This window comes from Drosophila subpulchrella, chromosome 3L, assembly GCF_014743375.2.
Source record: "Drosophila subpulchrella strain 33 F10 #4 breed RU33 chromosome 3L, RU_Dsub_v1.1 Primary Assembly, whole genome shotgun sequence".
NCBI lineage: Eukaryota > Metazoa > Arthropoda > Insecta > Diptera > Drosophilidae > Drosophila > Drosophila subpulchrella.
The window spans coordinates 27,400,679-27,418,919 of record NC_050612.1 but is presented as its reverse complement, the minus strand read 5'-3'; the positions used below and the strand labels follow the sequence as shown (position 1 = coordinate 27,418,919).

The 18,241-nt window shown below is 40.3% G+C and overlaps 3 protein-coding genes across 7 annotated transcripts; 2 read left to right on the top strand and 1 right to left on the bottom strand.

Annotated features, from left to right (window-relative positions):
• The first annotated feature begins 5,149 nt into the window (after positions 1–5,149).
• Positions 5,150–9,294, top strand: LOC119554313 (titin). Its single transcript, XM_037865174.1, has 4 exons — positions 5,150–5,221; positions 6,362–6,673; positions 6,735–7,608; positions 7,783–9,294. Exons 1-4 carry the CDS (start codon positions 5,150–5,152, stop codon positions 9,252–9,254), a joined length of 2,730 nt encoding a protein of 909 aa, XP_037721102.1. The 3' UTR covers positions 9,255–9,294.
• Positions 9,295–10,969: 1,675 nt separating this feature from the next.
• LOC119553370 lies at positions 10,970–15,810 on the bottom strand. 5 transcript variants are annotated; one of them, XM_037863718.1, is made up of 4 exons: positions 15,753–15,783; positions 14,771–15,030; positions 12,962–13,115; positions 10,970–11,696 (listed from the first exon to the last, which is right to left on the bottom strand). In XM_037863718.1, exons 3-4 carry the CDS (start codon positions 13,034–13,036, stop codon positions 11,169–11,171), a joined length of 603 nt encoding a protein of 200 aa, XP_037719646.1. In that variant the 5' UTR covers positions 13,037–13,115; positions 14,771–15,030; positions 15,753–15,783; the 3' UTR covers positions 10,970–11,168. The 5 variants fall into 5 exon arrangements, with proteins under 5 accessions (XP_037719646.1, XP_037719644.1, XP_037719648.1 ...); XM_037863716.1 differs by lacking the exon at positions 14,771–15,030 and having other exon boundaries at positions 15,753–15,810; XM_037863720.1 differs by lacking the exons at positions 14,771–15,030; positions 15,753–15,783 and adding an exon at positions 15,567–15,696.
• Positions 15,811–16,385: 575 nt separating this feature from the next.
• On the top strand, positions 16,386–18,198 carry LOC119553940 (transmembrane protein 209-like). The gene is made up of 2 exons (XM_037864631.1): positions 16,386–16,782; positions 16,845–18,198. The coding sequence occupies exons 1-2, from the start codon at positions 16,437–16,439 to the stop codon at positions 17,999–18,001; spliced, it is 1,503 nt and encodes a 500-aa protein (XP_037720559.1). The 5' UTR covers positions 16,386–16,436; the 3' UTR covers positions 18,002–18,198.
• Positions 18,199–18,241: the final 43 nt, after the last annotated feature.

Here is an 18,241-nt window from a genome sequence, read left to right as displayed (position 1 = left end):
TTAATGAGAAATCGAAGAACTGTTTTGGATACATTCGCCGCGAAGAAACAAACTAGGCTTAAGTTATTTATGCAAATTATTTATTGTATTCGTATGTTATATGATGCCTTATTAAAGAAAACAAATTTGAAAGATGCACTTTTATTGGAGAACGACGGGGATATCTGCATTAATGGTAAAACATGGATATTTCTTAGGGTTTTAAGCTTTAACTTGACTAAAATGCTGCCAAAACTCGTTATACCAGTGATTTAAGCATCTGATAACATAACCAAATGATATCCATCAAATTTTGGGTGATATAAAATAAATCGAAATTTGGTCAATTTTTGGATTTTTTTACAAGGGGTAACCTCACGTTTTTTGCAAAAAATTGGTAAAAATCAAAATTTTGAACTTGGTATGCCAATCGATTGGAAATTAAATTACGAGCTCAACGAGGTATCACACTTTATATTTAGACCAGTACTTCAAATTTTGTGGTCAAAATAATCACCACTTTTGGGTGAAAAATAAGGAATGGAAATTAAACACGATATTTGGGTATTAAAAAAACAGACAAAAATTAATGAATTTATATTAATTCTAAAAAATCCAACCTTTATAACCCTACAATATGAAAAGTATGAATTGTGTCCCCATTTATTCTCAAAAATTTCCATTCAGAATTGCCCCGTAATTTCCTGTTTACACTCTAAGGTAAGATCAACCATATTGGGTTCCCCCAATCAGAATGCGGTCAGTTCTCGCTGAAATTCCAAAAGAAGTTTCACCTGCTGGCCCGTGCATTTGATTCTAAATTCCGTGGCCCAATTCTGGGAGCTACTGCTCCGTAATACCAAATAGGGGGCGACGTACGCCCAAAATAGTCGCGTCTCGGGGGCCCATTAGTTTTTTTGGGGTGTCGCCGAGGGCCCAAGCAATTTGCGCATGCGCAGATCGCGTTCGGAATACCAAATGATATTCGCAAAATGTTTGTAATAAGCCATTAAATTTGTGTTTGACAAACGTCTGACAAGTCGAGCGCCGAATTTATGGCTAATAAATCTGACTGTACGTCTGAATGAACTGAGGAATATTTCTGATTTAAATGTCTGCGGAAAGCAAAAAAAACCAAGCTCTTTGCATATATTCGAATGCATAAAGTTCAGGGGGCGAAAAGAAAGTCAAATTACACCTAATCAGCTTCACACGCATTCTGACACGTTTTGATATTGACCTTGTTTAAATTAATTGAAAGAAAACCTCTGGCCATTAAAATGCAGCGTGAGGAAAAGCAAATTGACATGCCGCAACACGCTCGTTATCAAGTGGGAGTTTCGTGCAAAGAAATGCTTATCATTAGCAAAATTAAAATCAATGAAATTGGCCATAAAAATTCAATTGACTTGGCCCAATGCGTGGGAGCAAGTCCAAGCTCCAGCTCGGATTGGATCAGATTGGATGGGGATGGGATTGGAATGGATTGGAACTGGAACCGAAGGTGTCTGCAAACGTGTGCCACATAATTGATCATAAGAGAAACAGAAATAGTTTAGTTTTCAGCACTTTCTAAACTACGTCTCTGCACAGAAAGAAAAACAGATAATAGTTAGCTTTATATAATCAGATCCTTAAATAATGATATGCCTATCTTTCTTATAATAAATATTTTGTGTTAAGATAAAAGCAAGTTTTTGATCATATAAATGTGTTATTCTTTGACTTAAGAGTACTGCAATCAGATATAAGAAAAAGAATATTGAAATCACTTAGAGTTCACATTTTTTAAATATTTAAAAATGAAAAAGTAATAATATTGTTATTATCCAATGATATTATTAAATATCCCAAGCCCAATGAGTAACCTTTTTTTCAGTGCACTTCGGACTTTGGATTATGTTTAAAGTGGGCGGTGGTGTCGATCTGGATGTCTGGTAGGTGTGGCTCCTGGCCATATATCATGCAGATACGATCTGTTCTCGATATGTTGCCAAAAAAAAACCAAAATCGCTAAAACAATAAATTGAAATTCTCGATGCGCCCAATGTTTGCTCAATAGGGATTGGGTTCGGGTGGAATAACGGTGAGCAACGTGCAGTGTTTGCGAAAAATCATAAATAGTATCAATGGATTTTGGCCAAAAGGAAGTGTGAGTGGAAGTGGGCGTGGGTCAGGAGATTTGGCAATACGGTTTCTTGGATAATTTCTAGGCGCGTTCCGCGGAATGCTCCACTAAGTGACAGGCGACGACGTGCCGCTGTCAGGTGAACTGTCAACTCGGGCATTTGATGGAAACTTAATTAATTTAACTGCCGCTAGAAAGTGGACCTGCATCGCCCATTGCCCATCGCCACATCACGTATACGCAGCGTGCACGCGACTCAGTGATCAGTGGCAGAAAATGAAGGGCCGATTCCACATATCAATTCCAACGCCCACGTGTTTAATTTCAGTTGCTTCTGAAATTGAAAAGCACTCATGATTTTCCATTGCACTGCAATTTGCATTTTAGAAAGTTACATGTGTTTTTTCGCTGCATTATAATCAAGGCAGAAAAGTCCAAAAGTCCAAAAAGAAAAAGTCACAGAAGCATTTTCGCTTCTGCATTTTTTCAGGCGATTTTTAAATAATACCCCGTTTAAGCGAAGGCCTCCCCCTCCTCCTTCTGTCTATTAATAATTTTATTTTTAATAATTCCAGTCATGGTTCTGCTTTTTGCTTGGACGTAGAATATCTGCCTCAACCTCAACACGTCGACTTGTTGTCAACTGGCTTATCTTAGCACGATTCGCTTTTGGTTTGGGCCCTTTATGACTTCTTTTACTGGCAAACATTTCATGCAAAATGCATTTCAAATTACTTTGTTGCCAAGTGCGATAAAGTGCATGAAGGTATGTGAATGATCGTGCTTAGGGAGTTTGACTGAAGGCAGTAGCAAAGTCGTTTTATGCAGAAAATCTCTTTAATTGTTTTTAAAACGAAATAAAAAAAATAATTTACTAGGTCTCAAAAAAATCGTTAAAAATAGCTTTTTATTATATAACTTTTAAAAAGTAATATTGAATTATAAAAACCAATGAATAAGTCATTCAAATATATTATTCCGTCGGTTATAAACCTTCCTTCAATGAAAACTAGAAGACATCAATCAAGATAACTAGCCTTTTGATCAAGCTATGAGATAACCACATGTTGTATAGATTTCCCATTTTATCATTTAGAAAAAATGCAATATATCCTGTTTTTATACAAAACGGTGGCTATATTTTCAACATATTTATGCTGATATTTTATTTTAGAAAGACACCGTTGAAATAACGTTTTCCAGAACCCAAGTATCTACTCAGGCTCATTATTATGCCAGGAGCTCTCAGCTCACTTACAAGATGAACAACATCAGATAGTCAAAAAAGAGCAGCTTTGATCAGCCGCCCTAAGTTGTACGAGTAGTACAGCCATTACAACTAACTAGCGCCAGTCAATACATAATTAATAAGAAATACCATAATTAATACTGCTTTATAGCTATTTACGATGCCATTGGCCTCAGCAGCTTTCGCTTTTTTGAGCCGAGGTGTACGTGAGTTTGATAGAACTCGGGGAGAGGAGGGGGTTGGCGCACTAAACATGAAATTAGAAATTCATAATTGTCGCGTAATACGGCACCAAAAAATACGTGGACTTCGTTTGCTTCGTTCGCATGCGAAATGGTAGCACACCATTCTAAATTGCTAATGCGCCTTAATAGGCTTCGCTTGTTTTGGGAGTTTCGGATGGGGTTTATTTTTGTTTTTCGGTCTCTTTTTTCAAATATTTTTGGGTGTGTGAAAGCCACTGCATGATGATATTTCGTTTGTTGCATAATCCTTCCACACAGAGCGCCCAGGGCCAAGCCAATGAACCCTATCGAATTTTTGTTGGCCCATCTCTAGAAGAATCATGCTATATGCCATATGCTCACATCATAAAATTGCAATCTCACGTCGTCTGCGGGGCAATCTTTCGAGTGTAATCTGCCCTGTGGACTCGTGTCTTCGTCACCCATCTGCCATTGCTGGAGCCCCCTAATGGATAAACAATTTCTCGGTAATAAACCATTGTCACCGGACTAACTGGGTTCTTTGGAACTTATTTGCTGCCGGAACTGGAGGATTTCTGACTGTCTATGAAGATCTAAGAAACTAATGAGGGATTTTAAAGAATTTGAGGGGAATTACTTTAATAAGAAGGGGCTTGAAGTTCAGTCATTAAAACTATATTGAGAATTCGCTAATAATAATAATCTTTATAATATTTATGAGTAAGACAAATGTTATCTTACGCTGGGGCTTTTTATTTCTTGTGGATTCTTTTTTGAAACAATCTGTAATGGTAAAATATAAAAAACTACATCATCAGTTCTGGAGATATTTATAAAAAAATAAAACAAGACGTTTTTATGCAGATATTTAATAAAATCAATGAAATGAATCAATGAAATGAAGTCTAACAGGGAATAATATTTCATATTTATTTGAGAACTCCAACTTGAGGAGTAGCAAATCTCCAGAAGATCATGGCCATGACCACCTCTTTCTTCCCGCTCTTCTTCGTTGTCAGCTGGTTGTCTGAATCAGGTTCCACACACTATGGGTTCCACAAACGTCGGCACACTTTAAGCGCATGCGCGCCAAACTTACCGCAAACCAACACCAACACACAGTGCGTATACGCAATGTCACGTCTGCGGAGAAGAAGAGGGTTCCACTTGGTGATGGTGTGCGGTTGTAATTGAGTTGTTACTGTACCCACACAGTACGTAGTACCCACCTACCCACCTTTCTTCGGGGCCTCTCTGTGTGTGCGTGACTCTTTGGTTTCTCTGCCTTTTTGCATTCTTAACAAATCAACGCGAAGAATATATAAATTGGGCGGCTCGGTGGTCGGTGGCAGTTAGTATTTTCCAGCCAACGGTGCCTCACAGGTGTGCAAAGAGCCCGCAGTGCGAGTGCAAGCATTGGTCTTACCTGACAAAAGCCTGGATATCGAATTGGATTAAAAGCAGCCCCACCATCATCAAGAAATAACCAAAAGAAACCCCTCAACGGATTATAGTGTGTATTCTAAATAAGTGCCTCGAGTTCCGAGTGATATATAGTGACCACAACCGAACAATCTGTGTGTGAAAATGTGGAAAAGCGTGTGCTTGCTGCTCATACTGACGGCCACCTGCAGCGCAGGACCCCTGACCGCCCATCAGGTGAGTGTTAAAGTCCAGTAGTCGGCTGTATATCCGATATATCCAGCAGACAGCTTGACCACCAAAGACCACTTCCGTTCGCCTTAACGGAAATGGGAAACTGTTAATGAAATGTTTGCCGGCCCGCCGAGCCATACGATGAAATTTTAATGGGACACAACCTGGACTTGCATTTGCATAAATGAATATAAGCTCCTACATACATACCTCTCCTACATCTTTTGGCTTGGCTTATTTGGTATGCCAAGCGTTTAGCCTTTTTTAACGGCCAAGACTCCAAGAGTTGGTCTAAGGTATTTATAGGCACCTGTGCAGGTGGCTAAATGACAGGTAGAAGCCGGCAAGAATTCGCCAAGCGAAATCACTGAGAATGGGTTCCAAGAATTGCTAATACCAGGGTCTTTAGGTCTGCATTAATCATGGGGGTACCTTTTTGGGGAAAGGTCTCTGTACGAATGAAAGTTTTCACCCCACCAAGACTCATTGAAATGCAGCGCCCAAAATAATAAATTAATAACAAATCCATATGGCTAAAATATTATGTGATAATATTTGAACGTTCCATTCGAAAGTGACTTCAATTGCAGTGCGGCCCATAAAAGGGCGGTCACAGGTGCGAAGTGCACAGTGGGCTGGGCTAAGGGTCTTCGTTTCATTTCGAATCGAATCGAATTAACTCGATTCCAGTCGATTCGATTTAATTTTCACTTGCCGACGCGTAGACGGAAACTAGAACACAAGTGAAATTTTTCGGGTGCCTAGCCGATCGCAGAGTCACGTGCTGGATATATGGGATTATCCATGCTCATCACGTACCTCGTTAGCTGAATGGATCGTACAGCTGGCTAATCGTACACGGAAAATAAAGTTAGGATACGATGTGATAGGATACATTTGATCATAAAGATATCCCTAGAACTGATTTAAATTATTTTAATATAAATATTTTAAAGTATTTATATGAATTAAGAAACATTTTTAGAATATATACTAAATACACTTTTAGGATACCACATAAGGTATTAAAAATATAAAAATGGATGAAGAGATGGTGATAGTTTGCACACTTATATATCCTTTATCTTGAAAAACATTTTTATTTTTAAATTCTTATTTTATCTTCTTTTAATATTCTAATAGAAGAGAAAAGCACCGGCGATCCGTGAGGAACCAGTTGAGGTGGAAATGCCAGAACAAACTGAAACGGAGGACGAATCTTCTCCGGCGGAACCAGCTGCCCTGGGAACCCTCACCCTGCCCAGCAATGCCACCTCCATCCGTTCGGACATCACGGATAACTTCTCGTGTGCCAACAAGACCTATGGTTACTACGCGGATGTGGAGAACGACTGCCAGATCTTCCACGTGTGCCTACCAGTTACCTACGCCGATGGCCGGGAGAACACCTTCCGCTGGAGCTTCATCTGCCCCGAGGAGACGATCTTCAGTCAGGTGGGCGTCCTTAAATTATCCCTCTTCTTTTGAAATTTTATGAAATCCTTTTCTCTACCAGGAATCCTTCACCTGCATGCGTCGCGAGGACATGACCATCGAGTGCCGGGATAGCTCTAGGTACTATGAACTCAATGGTAACTTCGGAAGTGCTCCGGCGGAGGAGGAAAGTAAACCCATGCCTGTGGAAAGTGAGCAGCCGGAGGAAGAGGAGGAGATGGAATCCAAACCAGTTGAGGCAGAGCCGGAGGTTCCTGCAGAGCCCGAGGTTGAGCCGGTCAAGCCCATGAAGCCAGTCAAGGTGCAGAAGCCCAAACCCAACCGGAGGAAGCCCCAACCCCACAGGAAAGTTTCAGTTCCAGTTCCAGTGACGGCTGCGCCCGTGGTGGAAGCTGCTCCCGAACCAGTTGCCGCCATCGAAATGGAGTCCAAGCCTGTGAAGCCACATCGATTCTCCCTGAGACCCAACAAGGAGAGGCCCCAGGGGTTGAGACCAGCAATTACTGCTCCACCCTTGCGTAACGATATCTTCAATGGAATCCGCAAACGTCCGGCTATCTTCAATAAACCAACTACTGTGAAACCCGTGGAGGAAGTGATGGAAAGTGAACCAGCTGTCACGGAACCTGTGATCCAACTTAGCGAGCCCCAACCTACACTGAAACTGCAGACCATGTTTGCGGAACCCGAGGTGATTCCCGTTGAGATTCAGGAACCAGAAGTCCAGGCTTCCGAACAGGCTGTGACTTTTGTTCAACCAGAGCCTGTGATTGAGGAACAGGAACCTTCAAAGGTTGATATGGATACCAAGAACGACGATGTCAAGCCCATCGAAGCCATCGAAGAGATTCCTGCTGTCATAGTGGAACGTCTAGATGAAACCAAGCCTTTGGAAAACGAGAAGATTCCTGAAGATCAGGAGGAAACTAAGATAAATGAAGAGGTTAAACCAGAAGAGGTCAAAGCAGAAGAGGAGGTCAAACCAGAAGAAGAGGTCAAACCAGAAGAAGAGATAAGGCCAGAAGAAGTTATTAAATCAGATGAAGAGATCAAACCAGAAGAAGAGATCAAGTCACAAGAAGAGATCAAACAAGAAGTAGAGATCAAACCTGAAGAAGAGATCAAACCTGAAGAGGAGATCAAGCCAGAAGAAGAGATCAAGACAGACGAAGAGATCAAGTCAGAAGAACCTATCAAGCAAGAGGAGGAATTGAAGCCCCAGGAGGAAGTTCAATCAGAAGAAGAGCCAGAAGTTCCAGCCAAGGTGGAGGAGATCCATGAAGTTATGCCCGAGGAAATTAAGTCAGAACCCGCCATAATGGAAACCAGCTACTCCCAAGAGGAACCCCTGAATCTCGAGATCCTTGAAGCAGCCAAGCCAGCTGATGCACCCGAGAGCATGCCAGCCACTCCCGAAATGGAGCAGAATAGTCCTCTGGTGGAGGAGATTCTGGATAACAGCCACGATGGAGAGGCTCAGGAGTCGCTGGGTGGCTTCAAGCCCGTGGATCCTGTGATGGCCGCCGAGGCAGAGCAACTGATCACAGACTTTCTGAATACCCTGAAGAAGAACGAAGAGAAACCAGAGACTGACATGGCAGAGAGTTTTTCACCAGTCGAAAATGCAGATGTATCCATTGAGGAGGCCAAGCTGCCAGAACCCGAAATTGTGGACAAGAATGCTTCCGTCGAGGAACAACTTTTGGAGGAAACTGAGGATAAGAAGAGCCACAAGCCCCAGATGATGCAGGACTCTCCCATTATCAACATCAAGCAGGTGCAGCATATGCCCATGGACTATCAGATTCCAGTTAAGGTGATTCCCCTCCATATCCAGCCTGTTTTTGCTATCTCTGAGAAATCAGAGGATGCCAAGGAAACTGTTCCCGAGGAGGTTAATGAAGCTGCTCCCGAGGAGATCAAGGAAGGTGCTCCCGAAGAAGTCAAGGAGGAAACTAACGAGAATATCCAGGAATCTTCTGCCCAAGAAACTTCTCCTGAGGAGATGAAAGAAAGTATTCCCGAGGAAATCAAGGAGACCGCTCCGGAGGAAATCAAAGAGACTGCTCCTGAGGTTATCCAAGAATCCGAGGCTGAGGTGGTAGCAAATCCCGAGGAGACTCCTTCCCAGGACGATGCTCAGGATCAAGGAAGTCTAGTCACTGCCGCCTACATGCCCTCGATCAGCATCGATGACATCGTGGAGCTGGTTAAAGAGCGCTTGGATCAGACGCCCAAGAAGGATCAGATGGCTCCCATGGAGCTGATACTTACCCCAGGTGCCGCGGCGCCCATGACCCTGGTTCAGAGCAGTCCAGAGCAGCAGGAGCCGCAGGAGGCGCAGCCAACGGAGGAGAAGGACTCGACTGTCGAGCAGGAGGAGGAGCTCATCCTGCCCATCTACAAGCGCATCTCCCCCGCCGAACCTGCCATGTCCAAGGTGCAAACACTGCCCGTAACTGTGAACAAGGTAGAAACGGAAACGGAAGCGCTTCCGGAACTTGAAGCCCAACCGGAAGTCCGGAAACTCAAGATGGATGCCCGCAAGCGTCGTTTCCTCTTCCGCGCCGATGCCAGCTAGAAAGGATTACAGAACAAGAGAGAGCATACTGATGGACAGATAGCAATCCTGGCGAGGATCATCCTCCCACTTAGCCCGAACCGGAACCCCGTTCACCTCCTAGTTCCCAATACGCTATCCCACTCATTTGCACCTAGGCAAGTTTTATTTAATAATTTTTTGATTTCCTAGTTTTATGGCCATTTCTCAAAGGATAAACGCGCACGAGAGTTGAAGCTTAAGCTTAGAATTGTTGTTCCGACGAGTTAAAGAAACAAATTACAAAAACAAAAATTGCAAAAAAAAATCTTAAAATAAAAATATTAAAAATCAATTGTTTCAAATTTTTTGCCTAAGGTGGGTATAATATTTACAGGATATTTGGTCAGCTCATCAGCTCCATCGTGCAGAGGTTTGAGTGTCCTGTGTCTTGCCAAATCGCATTCAATCTCTGAACGGTAGAGATGGTCCGCTTCAAAGCAACATAAAATATTTTTCAAAATGTTTACTTAAATTTAAGTACCTTTCTTAGTCCTCGTCTTTATTCCTCGTTTACTCATGCTGAAGGCTGATTTTTTGCAGCCTCAAAATTATGTTGGCGAAAACAAAAGACTTAAGAAACGAACTTTCGATGGGTACTCTGGTTACTTTAAATTATCATTACCATATAAAAAATAAATAAAATTATCATTACCATATAACAAAGGTAACTATTTTAAGCAAAACAAGAAAGGAAGTTAGCTTCGGCAAGCCGAAGCTTATATACCCTTGCAGCTATAATTATTAAATTTAATAACACAAAAAATGATATTCCCAATAGTATGAGATAATATGTCACAAAACACCGAAGCTATAATTTGTTTCATATTATTTTCCTACCAATTTTCCGATCGTTCCTATGGCAGCTATATGATATAGTCGTCCGATTTCGATAAAATTAAATTCGAAACTCAGAACTAATTAAAAAATGTTATTTCCAAGCGTAGGAGGTTATATGTTAAAAAACACCGAAGCTATAATTTGTTTCATATTATTTTCCTACCAATTTTGCGATCGTTCCTATGGCAGCTATATGACATAGTCGTCCGATTTTGATAAAATTTAATTCGAAATTCAGAACTAATTAAAAAATGTTATTTCCAAGCGTTGGAGGTTATATGTTGAAAAACACCGAAGCTATAATTTTTTTCATATTATTTTTCCACAAATTTTCCGATCGTTCCTATGGCAGCTATATGATATAGTCGTCCGATTTCGATAAAATTTAATTCAAAATTCAAAATTATTTAAAAATTGTTATTTCCAAGCTTAGGAGTTTATATGCTAAAAAACACCAAAGATATAATTTTTTTTCATTTTTTTGTCCGATTATTCCTATGGGAGCTATAAGATATAGTTGTCCGATCCGGCTGGTTCCGACTTATATACTACCTGCAAAAGATATAAGACTTTTGGGAAAGTTTCAGCTCGATAGCTTTAAAACTGAGAGACTAGTTTGCGTAGAAACGGACGGACAGACGGACAGACGGACAGACGGACAGACGGACAGACGGACAGACGGACAGACGGACATGGCTAGATCGACTCGTCTAGTCATGCTGATCAAGAATATATATAATTTATGGGGTCGGAAACGTCTCCTTCACTGCGTTGCAAACTTCTGACTGAAATCAATATACCCTCTGCAAGGGTATAAAAATTAAGTAATTCAGATGTATACAAGTACATACATCCCGTTTATAAAAGACAATCCTACAATATTCGTAATTTATTATAGAAAATCGTTTACAAATCGCATTAACACTTAGGCTTTGGGTAATTAGCTGTATGAGGCAACTACCAGGTGAGAGAACTACAATTTACAAATACAGTGAACACTGGACGTTAAGTAACTAACACATCACATTGACGAACGCAAGTACAGTGGTCGCCCGACTACGCCTCCGTTTCCTGTTCCAGTTCGCCGGCCTGGATCTCCTCCGGCGTTCGCAGATCGATGGCGAACTTTTGGCGCGTGGGCGTGATGGAGTCGCTGGGCGTGGCCTCGCCCCCCTCCTCCTCGCCAGCCGCCTCCTTGACCCGGCGCGAGTAATCCTGAAAGGCGGCGGCCAGGGCAAAGGTCAACTTGCGGGCCATCGCCCGACTGTCGCAAACAAAGGCGTGCACCTCAAAGGGATGCGGACTCGACTCGTCCTTCACCACAATCATGGCAAAGACCCTTGTGTAGACCAAGTCCTGAACCCCATACGATATCGTATCGATCGGGTAGCTCCAGTGATTGATGCTCGCCTTGGGCGCAATGATCTCCAGCTGGACCCCGTCGGTGGACACCTTCAGCTCGCAGTTGGGCAGCACCTTGTTGGGCGGCAGGTTCTTGGCCACGCCCACCATTATGTCCACCGGACGGCGGGTGTACTTGATGCCCCACAAGCCACGTGCCACTTCGGAGCCGATGTATTTCACCTGCACGGAGAAAAAATATCAGTTACTTTGGTTTTCATTTGTAATTCAAGCAAGAACTTGAATTTTTCAAACCTTCTATGATAGGTAATATTCTTCAATAACAATTCCAGGCTCAATGTTAATTCTACCCAGACTTTTCAGTTTTCAAAAAAATTATTATCCAAAACTAAAAATGAAATGCTCTAATTTAAAATAAAAAAAAATTCTGATATTCTGATAATTAATCCTTCGAAATTTGTAACTTATTTTTTAAGTTCATTATATATTTTACACCTTCTTATATGGAAAAGCATTTTAAAATATTTATTAATTAACTGGAAAGTTACCAGATGGTTTTTACATTATGATATCTTCAAGACCATTTTTACTTTGATTAAATTTGTTAAAACCACAATAATTTTTTAAAGACATTCCCAAAAAAGTAAAAACCCAAAACCAGTGCGAAACCGATTATTTTCCCCATTCTACGTGAGCAAAATAAGATGTTTTTAAGGGAAGTGTGGGATTATTCATCGGTGGCATTGGCTTCCGCTGCGCATGCGTTGCCGTTAGAGTCGCTTCATTTGCATCCGACCTGCGACCGGATGTCCACAGCCAAGCCAAAAAAGTGGTTCTGTTGCTGTTTCTGCTGCTCATGTGGAGCCACGCCACGCCCCTTTCCCCCACCGCCCCCACCTGAAGTTCAGCAGGGCGTGACGCGTGCGTGTCTGGCTCTTTTTTTGGCCATGTCTCGTATGCGGGTGGTTATTCATACATATGTCTGCTTTTGTTCGGTTATGCACTCAAAAAAATACTACACTAAAATAAGGAAATATTTTTCAACTTGGAGCCGAAGGACTTTAGCTTCCAGCGCCCCTTCTTTTTCAAATATTAATTTTAGTATTATATACTAGCTTTTATTTGTTAAAATAAAATAAAATAAAATATTTTAATTCAATAAATTATAGTTTACTTCAATTTTAATGTTATAAAACTTCAATATTTGCTTTTAATTGAAAATTGTTGCATAAAACGTAGTTAGAATTTAATTGTTATACTACCAAAAGTGATAAGTTTATTTATTTAAACCATTTGTATGCAGTAACTAGCATTATGAAAATCATTTAGTATTTAAAATTCAAGAATTGCATTACATTAATTTTTAAAAATTAATTTCTCTTTGTGTATTTTCGGTCATATAAGAGGTCTTTATGGGCATTGGTACCTGAACTTGCGCCACTCATTTCACAGCATTTAAATACGCATTTCGCAATGCAGACACTCACCTTGAACGTTATGGGCAAATCCTCCACATTGACCTGGCTGTCCAGATCGGGGGTACTGCCGCTATTTGAGGCCATTCTATGTCTTTAGCCGTATCTCGTGGGTTGCAGAGCTGCAGGCGAAGATCCACCGTTAAACGCATTCACCGCAAACCAACTGAAGGGCGCAAAAAACATGAGGTTGATTAATGCTAATGTTCCCATTGGGTGTTCACATCTCGGGGATACTTTGTGCGGTGCATTGCAGTTCACATCCACCGTTGCATTACCATATCTTTGCAGTAATCGCTGAATTTTACATGGTTTACTTTTTGAACTTATAGGTGACTATATACATTTATATTCCTCTGAATATCGGTCGACTAATTGTTCTGTTTGGGTTTGTTGTTGCTGTCGCCGGCTTCCGATTGCTACTGAACTCGCGATCGGCGGCAAAAGGTGTCGCAAGTTGTGCCCCAGGTAGCTCCACTCCCTCTCGCTCACCACACCCCCCCCCCCCCCTGCACACCTGGGCCCCCCTTTCACACACTCTCACACAGGTAAAAAGTAAAGAGCGCAGGCAAAACAAATGGGCTAAACAAAAGCAGCGCTCAGATATGTAACTACATTTTCTCTCACGCCGTGTCGCTGCCTAAGCACAAACAACTGATATTAGAAGCAACAGTTATGCAGAGACAAAAATAAGTAGCTAAAATAAATATATTTTTTGATTTTTTGTAAATATCTAAAACAAAGTAAAATAACAGAATAAATATTATTTATACACTTATATTTATATTTAATTTTATTTTTTTTAAAGATTTGGATGTTAGGTATAATACTCTTAAAAATAACTGATTTTGTAACACTAAAAAAATGGAGACCATCAAAGAATGAATAAAATTGGAGGGTATTTTTAAAGAATACTATTTTGGAGTCAGATTTCAATAGGTCAGCAACTTACAATTTCAATAAAAGGGTTTCCGTGCTCTTCAGAAATGTAAGATTTTAAGAATATCGATTTTAGGATAAAATTGTTGAAAAAAACATAAAAAGAGTTGCTACAGAATAAACTGTTGACAGTTTTATAAATGTTTGCTACGTCCCTTGATTTTTAAAATTATTTTAAAAAATCCTAAGACAATAAAAATATTTCATTTTATTTATCTCCCTAATATATTAACAAAATTAACAGCTTTTTCACCACTTAGTTTTTTAAGGTTTAATAATTTCTTGCAGTGAATAGACGGAAACTCCCGTAAATGGTCAAGCGCTGTAAGTCTAATCAATAAATAATTATTAGTTAAAACTTGAATGCTGCCACTGATAACCTAGTCAACTCCACTCAAGCAGAGTATTCAATCACCGACTTGTTGGACCACTTTTTCGCCACTCACTGTTTTGCTGCACACTATTTATTAGAAATGCATTATTAATATTTCCTCACGCACCCCGTTGACCACTTCAAATACACAACGAAAAATATAAAGGCATTATGCCGGATATATTTATGTGTAATATGTACAATGGCCATGCTGCAATAGTTGCATGACTGCCAATTAATGACCAACGAGAGAAAACCGAATTAAAACCAAAACTGAAACGAAATGAAATGAGTTAATTGCAATGCATTTTACCTGTGTGACGTCACTTGAGTGGGAGGGGGGGGAGTTACCTGTGCAACAGCCTATTTTCTCCTAGTTTTTTTTGTTGAACTCTGACTACTATTTTAATGCCAATGACCCAAGCGGATAACAAGTGACAATGGCCACTAGTACAAACAAAACACGCGACTAATTGCGTTCTCTTCTGGTTTTATGTAAAGCTACTTACTAGTCTCATGATCCAGATTTACATGTATGTAGATCACGTTCATGGCTTTTGGATGTGATATATTACCACTTTTAAAGGCCGCTGTTTAAGCCATTAAAACGTTGGCAACGCTAGTCCAATTTTCAGCAATTTTCACCAATATCTGTTTTTAAGTTCCGCTCACTTTTTCACTCTGCTTATCTTGGTTTACTTTGGGCGTATTGCATAGTTGCAGTCAGAAAACAAGCAAGCGATTGTTTCTGTTTCTTGTTGTTATAACCCTAGGTAAAGTGAAAAAAATGTTTACAATTTCTAATGGAAATAGTACTGTTCGGATTTAAAATATAAAGATCCAAGTTTATTTTGCATGGCTTTAAGCAAAGTCCTATTATAAAGTATGTATATTTATGTTCTGTGTATATATGCCTACATCTTCGTATGTATCATAATACCATCAACCATAACAATAACAATACGAGAAACATTTACGAGTACTCTAGCACTCGCAGTCCAATTTAGATAATTTTCCACTGGACATTTCAGTTTAAACGGTGCCAAAGCCGGAAGCTGCTCATATGAGCATATCTCCTCTGCTCATATAATACATATATACCTTTTTTATCATAATTTCTTTACGGGCACTGATGATTACTGTCATTTGTCGCACATATAGATTTGCGTATATGGAGCTTGTACTAATTCCCTGATTTTCACAATGACTAATTCACCATTCTTAGCCTTTTCTATTTACACTTTATTTTTTTATGGCCACCACTTTCAAGTTCCAATTGCTGTTATCACATAGCGAAATATTTACCCATTCGTCTAATCTTATCACTCACTGCCTCACGCACACGAGAGGAATTAGGCCAGGTAAAAAGGTAAAAGATTTATTTTTGTTTTGACTGAAACGGGTAGTGTCTCCAGAATAAGTATTATAAAATGATTTAAATATTTCTGGTCTTTCCCGATTGATTGTGGGGGGAAGTCGCAATGCAATTACCGATCTTATCGTGGTATTGTTTTCTTGAGCACCTGTTTCCTCGGCCGGTAAACCCGCGACTAACGAAAACCCCAACGATCGTGGTCAGTGATGCCGCTCTAGCTTTTTCATTGCTCCAATCCAATCAGTTTTTCAGTTGAAAAGCCTAAAAAAAATTTGTTGTTTTTGTAAATATTTTTTATATAATATATTTTTTAAAACCAATTTATTTTTGTTTTTTTATTTCTTTTTAGAGATTTTTACTTGAAAACTATGACATCACTGGTTAAATTCTTTGTGTTTCTCCTTAGCCAATACAGAAACCATATCTAAACTTAAACTACAAAAAGCTTTCTCAATAAATGTGAAATATGAAAAGGAAAAACATTTTGAATTTCTAGAAAATATATAACTAAATATCCGAACATATTTATAATCAAGAAAAAGTAAATATATTTATAATGTAAGATCCTTCCTAAAGAGTGTCGTTTATATTTGTTAGGGGCCTAGAGTCTAACAAGATGTGTTAGAGTCTAACAAGATGTGGAAATGATTGTAAAAGAACTGCATAACAATTCTACGAAAAACACTCAAGAACCCATCTGAACATCATTTTATCAAAAAGCAAGCTCTTTCTATTCGTTTACCTAAATATCTGACTAGGCCATTTACTCTCGAACATATTTATATTTTTTACCTGGCAAAATGATGAATTGCAAAAGAAGGCATTGCTTCCCTTTAAAAAAGAATCGCGTGGTTCAACGCAGCCTCGATTTGCGACTTCGTGGCGCCCAGGCGCGGAATTACCTGAAGATATGTTGTGCTAATATATTTGTTCTTTTGATGCTGCTTCTGGACACCTGGAAGGTAGGATATATCTCCAACCGTTGGTACTATTGCGCTTACTGGCGGGTCATCGGTGTGTACTCCATTGCCACCGTTATGGCTCTGAGTGCCCTGGCCTGTTTCGGCAAGTATTTGTGGTTGATCCTTGGCGACGAGCAGGTGATTGGAACGGAGAGCCAGAAGTGCCTGCTGGATGGCAGCGATGGTCAGCTATCCCTTGGGAGCACTTATACAACCTATCCAATAAATAAATGCCTTTTCCCTCAGAAACCCCCTTTGGAACTGTTTATACACGTCCTGTATCAAAGGCACGGAGAAACAAACCGGAAATCGATTGTGATGACAGACCCATTGTCAATTGGCACTCATCTTACTTAGATCCTTGTTGGCGGCCTAAGAAGACCGTCCTTATGAAGAGAAACTCACCCAAGACACCCAGTAAGTCACCATGCGAAGAGGTTTGCCGGGAAGATTTCATCACCGACATCCGGAATTTGCCCGCTTTAATGAGGCGGGCCAGAAAAGAACGTAGAGCGGCAGAAGACTCGAATGCATTTGTAATACGGGACTCCTACAAATACCAACTCTTTAAGGAGAAAAACCCGTACCAATTTTTTTCATTCCCGTCTGAAAACTTCAGTGGCACAAGAGATAGTGGAGTCAGCAACTCGGAGGACACATCCCCAAACAAGATGCTGCAATATGTGTCCAACCTGAGGTATTGGTTATCAATCACAATATTGCATCGTTTGGTCACTGAGATTGAATATGTGGACGAGGTGTTTCAAGAACTCGGTTTTTACAACATCAAAATAGGAGAAATAAGTCTGGAGAGGCTGAAATTGATAGCCGAGGACCGGGACTTCGTAAGGACCTATCTTCCGATGCTGCCCAAGATGTTGGCTTTTCTACAACCCTTTAGAAACCAGGAGTACTTGGTGCTGCGCATTAAGGAACTAGCGAAGGGCGACCACATAGGCTCCTTCCAATGGAGATACACCAGGAAGTCGGACTATATTCAGGATTGGCTGGACTATCTACCCACCGATTCAGCCATATTGTTTCATTTGTTTTGCGTTTACCTCGACAGCCAATTGAAGTCGATGCCACAGGACGAAGGACAAAGACCTTTTTTCTCCCGTTTTGTGATCATCTGGGATAAGAGAACAATCATGGAGAACGTAGAGTCCTTGGTGAATAACAAGGCCAACTGCGCCATCCTGGCCACCAATAACCTGGATCAGCTGCCCAAGTTTAACTTCATTAGCGACAGGAAACTGCACGATACCGTTTACAGCAGCAACAATTTGTTCTATGTGATCATCCAGTTTTTGACCTATATGCGGGACAAGCAGGGATCCGAGCTGGAGGGCGTTAGCCTGGGCAAGAATGGCATTAACATTATGTGCGTCATCGAAGACTGAGCTGTTCTTTAAGCCCAAAAATTATTTATATTTTTAAACACATCTTATTCGTTGTTGTTGGTTTAAGGAGTTAAAAAGATACACCGGACATTTACAGACAAACAATTCCTATAAATGAAAATCGACCCATGTTTTTATAATTTTTGGAAATTTGCAGCTGTTTGCAACTTTAGCTAAAATTTATTTTATTTTATTATGAAAACTTCAAAATCAAAGTGAATATACATACATATTTAAAAT

What these genes read in the sequence shown, in the direction of transcription:
- LOC119553940 (XM_037864631.1), top strand. Translation starts at nt 16,437, where the DNA reads ATGATGAATTGCAAAAGAAGGCATTGCTTCCCTTTAAAAAAGAATCGC. An exon ending in CCTGCTGGATGGCAGCGATG is followed by an intron (nt 16,783 to 16,844) that starts GTCAGCTATCCC and finishes CTTTTCCCTCAG; the next exon opens with AAACCCCCTTTGGAACTGTT.
- LOC119554313 (XM_037865174.1), top strand. Translation starts at nt 5,150, where the DNA reads ATGTGGAAAAGCGTGTGCTTGCTGCTCATACTGACGGCCACCTGCAGC. An exon ending in AGGAGACGATCTTCAGTCAG is followed by an intron (nt 6,674 to 6,734) that starts GTGGGCGTCCTT and finishes TTTCTCTACCAG; the next exon opens with GAATCCTTCACCTGCATGCG. An exon ending in TCAGGAGGAAACTAAGATAA is followed by an intron (nt 7,609 to 7,782) that starts ATGAAGAGGTTA and finishes TAGAGATCAAAC; the next exon opens with CTGAAGAAGAGATCAAACCT.
- LOC119553370 (XM_037863716.1), bottom strand. Translation starts at nt 13,036, where the DNA reads ATGGCCTCAAATAGCGGCAGTACCCCCGATCTGGACAGCCAGGTCAAT. An exon ending in ATTTGCCCATAACGTTCAAG is followed by an intron (nt 11,697 to 12,961) that starts GTGAGTGTCTGC and finishes TTCTCCGTGCAG; the next exon opens with GTGAAATACATCGGCTCCGA.